The following is a 6,000-nucleotide window of genomic DNA, read 5'->3' as shown; positions in this document are numbered from 1 at the left end:
TCCTTTCCCAATGGTTTGGTCAGAATGTTTAGAAGTTGGTGCGCTGAGCTCACATGTCTTGTAATAATGGAACCATCTTGGATCTTGTCCCTAATATAGTAACAATCCATCTCAATGTGTCTAGTACACTCATGGAAAACAGGGTTGGCTGCAATGTGCAACGCTGCCTTGTTGTCACAAGCCAACAAGGCAGGTTCTTTATGTAAAACACCCAAATCTCTCAAAAGGTACCAAAGTCATGTCAACTCACAACAAGCTCCTGTCATTGCACGATATTATGCTTCGGTTGAAGAAAGTGACATTGTTTTATGTCGCTTTGATTTCCAAGAAATCAGTGAAGGTCCAAGGAATACACAATAGCCTGTAGTGAACCTTCTAGTAAGTGGACAACCTGCCCAATCTAAATCACAGTAGGCTCTCAATCTGAAATCATTATTCGAAGAGAATAACAAACCCTGGCCAAGTGCATTCTTGAGATAACGCACAACTCTGAGCGCTGCTTCCATATGAGCCTTTCTCGGTTAATGCATAAACCGGCTTAACACATGAACTGCATAAGTGATATTTGGCCTCGACACAGTTAGATATATTAACCTTCCAACCAATCTCCTATAATGACCTTGATCCTTAAGCAAATCACTCTTATCAGACAATTTCAATCCTCGTTCCATAGGTGTATCAATAGGGGTAGTGCCCAACAGTCCTACATCCTCAATAATCTCTAATGCATACTTATGTTGGGAAATAAAAATCTCATTTTTAGAAGCAAAAACCTCAATGCTAAGAAAGTATTTTAAATCACCCAGATCTTTGAGATGAAAATGATTGTGCAGAAATTTTTTAGTTACAGCAATGCTCACAGGATCATTTCCAGTAATCAGAATATCATCAACATATATCAAGAGGGCAGTAAAGGACTTGCCTTGTTTTCTGGTGAACAAAGAATAATCGGCTCGAGATTGTGCATAACCGGTGGATCGAATAGCTTCTAAGAACTTGGTGAACCACTAGCGAGATGCTTGTTTCAAACCGTTGAGTGATTTATGAAGGCGACATACCAAGTTTTCCTTCCTCTGTTATCGAAGCCATGGCGACGGAGACATATATTTCCTCATGTAAGTCATCGTGAAGAAAGGCATTGTTGGCATCCATTTGATGAAAAGACCAGCCATGGGCTGCAGCCAATGCAAGCAAGCAACGCACTGATATGATCTTGGCAGTGGGAGAAAAGGTATCTTGATAATCAACACCTTCTAATTGAGTGAAGCCCTTCACTACCAATAGTGCTTTGTAACGCTTGATGGACCCATCTGAACGGTGTTTAATTTTATACACCCATCGGCAGCCAATCGGCGTCTTGCCGGTCGAAAGTGGAGTGAGAGACCAAGTGTCATTAGCTTGGAGAGCCTGCAATTTGGAACTCATTGTCTCCTGCCACTCAGGATGAGCAACGGCTTCCGAATAAGACCTGGGTTCTATGACAACACTGTGTTGAGCAACAAAAGATCTATATGCAGGCTTATATATGTGATGAGAAACATAATTGGCTAGTGGATATCGTGTACCTTTGGTCGGACCTGGAATCAAGAAAGAAGATTGATTAGAGCAAATGTGGGAGCAGACATAATCGTGGAGCTTGACCGGCGAGGCGATATGGTGGCTAGAGCGGAGTAGCTGGTTCAAGTGAGTGTGTTTTTGGTGAAAAGAGGGACGTTTGGTCTGGAGGAGCAGACAGGATGGATGCGAATGGCAACATCGGAGAAGGCAATGTTGGAGTTGCAAAAGGCAATGGTGGAGGGTTTAGATCGATCTGAGAAGAAGGTTCGATCAGGGTAGGATTGTTTAGTAAGGAGAAAGGTTTTAGGCTTCGGGTATAGGTACGAAGAATGGAGGGTGGGGCTGGTGCCAGCATCGAAGAAGAGGGAGCGAGTTCAGACGGTCAAGAAGGAGAAGGAAGGTCGTCATTTTCTATGGGAGAATACGGTGTGCTTGTGTGGTCGAAAAGAAGAGAGGAAGGTACGTGAGAAATAGAGTCAAAAAAAAGAGTCAAGAGAGGAAGGGATGTCATGGGGCACCAAAGGGATTGGGCCAGAATTATGGGTCAACGAAGGGAAAGTAGAGTTGGGCTTGAGAAAGACATAAGGAAAAATATCTTCATGAAATTTGACATCTCGACTAGTAAAGACCTTTTTGGTTGATAAATCAAATAATTTGTATGCTTTCTGACAGGTAGGATAACCGACGAAGATGGCATGGCATGGCACGCTAGTCAAATTTGTGAGAAATGTGAACATTGGTGGCATAGGCTAAACATCCAAAAACACGAAGATGAGAGTAAGAAGGTGGTTTTGAGTAAAGCAATTCAAATGGAGTTTTGAAAGACAATACTGGTGAAGGTAAAAAATTGATGATGTGTACGGCAATGAGAGCACACTCCTCCCAAAATTGAGTGGGAAGTTTAGCATGAAATTTCAAAGCTCGGGCTACTTGTAAAATATGACGATGTTTGCGTCCCACAAGCCCATTTTGTTGAGGCGTGTAAATGCAAGAATGCTAAAAGATGATATCATTATCTTGAAAAAAGGAACGAAGTGAGAAAAATTCTCCACCATTGTCACTTCAAAAATTTTTAGTGCGAAATTCAAATTGTGTGAAAACATAGCTAAAGAAGTGTTTTAAAAGTGATTGTGCTTCATCTTTATGTCGCATTAAAAATATCCATGTGAAATGTGTATAATCATTAACAATAGTGAGAAAGTAATGGGCACCAGAAAGAGAAGGGTGTTGATAACAACCCCAAATGTCACAATGAATAATCTCAAAAGGTTTTGTAGAAGAAATAGCACTAGTACCAAAAAGAAAACGACTTTGCTTAGTCGAAGGACATATAGGGCAAGCATTATTGGACTAAACGAAAAAATTCTTAACAATGAAACTCAAATGAGAAGGTGATACATGGCCTAAGCGACTATTCCAGAGATCAATGGAAAAAATGGCAAGATTGTAGGCTAGTTGGTTTGTGGATGAGGAATGGTTGGTCAAAGATTTCTTTGTCACTAGTGCCACCAAATAGTATAGTTTGTCACGTTGTTTACCCAAACCAATCGTCTTCCTCATAGCCAGATCCTACAAAATACACCAATAAGGGAAAAACGTCACTGAACAACTCAGACCTCTTGTCAAACGACTAACTGATATTAAATCAACTTTGAGATAACACATCATGCAAATAATAGACAGAATTCAGAGGCAAAGACCCTTTCGCAACAATAGTCACTTTTTCTCCGCTAGGCAACAATACGGGCGGTAATGAGCAATTTTTATCTTTATGCAATAACTTAGATGATGAAGTAATATGATCCGTCGCCCCGCTGTCAATAATCCAATTTCGGGAAGCGATTTTGGACAAACCTAGCTTTGTTACCGCATTCACTTTGGAACTAGAGCCTTCATCTTGGTTATTAAAAAATGACAAAAGTTGCTTGAGTTGGGCTTCTGATAATGCAACTGCAGGTCTCCCTTCATCTGCCTCAGAAACTTGGTTAGCCGCAGAAAAACCTTTATATCGACTTGAATTTGAGTCTAAGTTCATTCTTGCTTTAGGATAGCCTAGTGGGTATCCATGTAGTTGAAAACACTTTTGGACCCAATGGCCCATATCTCCATAATACGAGCACTGGGGGCATCCTCTTCTCGAACCCATGCGGCACCGATCTTGATAAAAAAAAAAACGTCTGCCATCTTACCCCTAAAAAGACTGATTCACCTGGAAATTTTGAGAACCAGAGGGGCGATTAGTCGGTTCCATCATTCCTGTGTTCGATCGATCTATTTTGTCCTTCCAGGCCACCAAAGACTTGTTGTTGCTGCACACAGCCATAGCAGCACTTGCGGCAAATTCCGTTGTTGCATTCGTCGAAGTAAGAAGGCAATGTTTTTCTTCTTGAGAGACAGAGGAGTATGCTTGGAGGACAGAAGGGAGAGGATTCATTAGGAGGATTTGCCCACGAATAGCACTGTAAGATTCATTCAATCCCATCAGAAATTGCATCAATTTTTGTTGATCTTGTTGTGCCCTATGTGGTGCAACATTGTAGGAAGCTAGTTCATCCCACAGACCTTTCAATTTTGTGTAATAGGCAGAGACAGAGAGTTGCTCTTGTCGAAGACAAGCAATATCTTGTTGAATTTCAAAGATGCGATGTGCATTGCTTTGAGAGAACCGCTCACGAAGATCTTCCCAAACTTCATAAGCAGTAGAATAATAGATTACATTGTCCACGATTTCTGGATTGAGAGTATTGACGATCCAGGAGTGAACCATGTTGTTACACCGTGACCAAGTCGCATAACCTTTAAGATCAGTTTCTTCTAAAGGAGCCTTAATCGAGCCATTGACAAAACCCAATTTGTTCTTGGAATTCAAAGCTAGAATCATAGCCCTTTTCCAAGCCAAATAATTGTCTCCATTCAAAGATTTGGAAATCAAAAGCAAACCTAGGTAATCTGAATGGTGAGTGAAATAGGGTTGGAAATATCTGCCTTTGAGAAATCTGTAGGAATCTTTGATTTTGTTGTACTAGAGCCAACAGCTTTCTTGCCAGGGACCGGAGGCATTGGTGGCACCTCATCGTTGGCCATGATGACTAAAAAAAAGAGATGTTACACGAGATATTAGAGTGCAGCGATGAGTTAGGATCTTAGTCCTGCTCTAATACCATGAAAAGATGAATGACAGAGGGAATTGGTTGAATAAATATTATTGATGCTAAATTGTGTATTTATATAGGGAGATTTGTGATCTTTTCCTACAAGTCAGGAATTAGCTACTACATTCTAGGTTGTCCAACTATAAGTCAAGGATTACAATAGGAAGACTAATATACAGATCATCTATTCTTAATATGGAAGATTGACTTTCCAACATTTTTCAACTTTGGGACTCCAAGTAAGATCTGAAAATGATGAACAGGGAACATTTGGGGGCAGACAGATGCAAGGATTTTTACTATAGTAGTGAATTTGTGATGTCCAAGTTTATAGAAGAATCTAATAGCCAATGAATGAATGTGTTGTCCTCTTAAACCAATTAAAGGAAATGCATGAATCTTTGGTGACATGAATTATGGTAGCGAATTCTTTTGGCCAACATTCAGTTACCCCACTTCTCATATCTCAATCATTCGATAAATGTGCCAGGAAAAATAAGGAAACAAGTATATTTGGTAGCAAGATGATTCTGAAGTATCAAACTACAGTATGACACAACCTGCATTTGCATTTAATTTTTTTTAGCTACATGTAAAACCATTCCATTCACTCCATAATGGTAAAATATTTTAGCAACAATTATCTCTTTTCCCACACATATCTCTTTGCTATGGTCATCCTTCCCATTTGACACCCTCCCGAAAAAGGAAAAAGGTAAAAAAAAAAAACTCATGCTGAAGATTTGATCTGTGGATTGACAAACCAAAGTAAAATCAGGTGTTTAGTCTTATAAACACATGTATCTTGAATTCATAGAATTTGATAATGGATTCACAAATTGCAGAACAGACACATGCTGATAATGGATTCACATGAGCACACAAACAAAACTTCATGGTTTCACATCAGAACTGTTACCTGTGATGATGTGAACTCAATCCAGTGGATCTTCAAAGCAGCAACCCTGAAATCTGTCACACATTTGAAGAATTAGAGCACAGAAGAAATGTTGTGGTTGAGAGAGAGATAAGGAGAAAGATGAACAAAGAGGGGGCTTTGTTCCTTCTTTTTGAGAATGCAACTCAAAAATGGAGATGGGACTGATCTTCATGCATGTAGATGAAGACACAGCTGATTGTCAAATGCACATGGCCAGGTTCATGTCATTCAAGCTCGTTAAGCAATTAAGTTCATGCAAAAGTTTAAACCTACTTGGGCTAAAAGCCTTGAGAATGATAATGGTCAAGAACATCTTTCTGGTATCCTCCATAAAAATGGCACCGTTTTAGC

General features: G+C 39.9%; 1 protein-coding gene across 1 annotated transcript; it reads right to left on the bottom strand.

Moving 5' to 3' along the window:
* Positions 1-3,091: 3,091 nt before the first annotated feature.
* LOC104882014 (retrovirus-related Pol polyprotein from transposon RE1) lies at positions 3,092-4,438 on the bottom strand. Its single transcript, XM_010663894.1, has 2 exons — positions 3,784-4,438; positions 3,092-3,126 (listed from the first exon to the last, which is right to left on the bottom strand). The coding sequence occupies exons 1-2, from the start codon at positions 4,436-4,438 to the stop codon at positions 3,092-3,094; spliced, it is 690 nt and encodes a 229-aa protein (XP_010662196.1).
* Positions 4,439-6,000: the final 1,562 nt, after the last annotated feature.

Source organism: Vitis vinifera, chromosome 16 (assembly GCF_030704535.1).
Source record: "Vitis vinifera cultivar Pinot Noir 40024 chromosome 16, ASM3070453v1".
Lineage (NCBI taxonomy): Eukaryota > Viridiplantae > Streptophyta > Magnoliopsida > Vitales > Vitaceae > Vitis > Vitis vinifera.
The sequence above is the reverse complement of the archived record's forward strand: the minus strand, read 5'-3'. Positions and strand labels throughout refer to the sequence as shown.

Coding starts and splice junctions, on each gene's coding strand:
- LOC104882014 (XM_010663894.1), bottom strand. CDS start 4,438: ATGATTCTAGCTTTGAATTCCAAGAACAAATTGGGTTTTGTCAATGGC. Junction 3,127..3,783: donor ACCGACTAATCGCCCCTCTG/GTTCTCAAAATT, acceptor TGTATTTTGTAG/GATCTGGCTATGAGGAAGAC.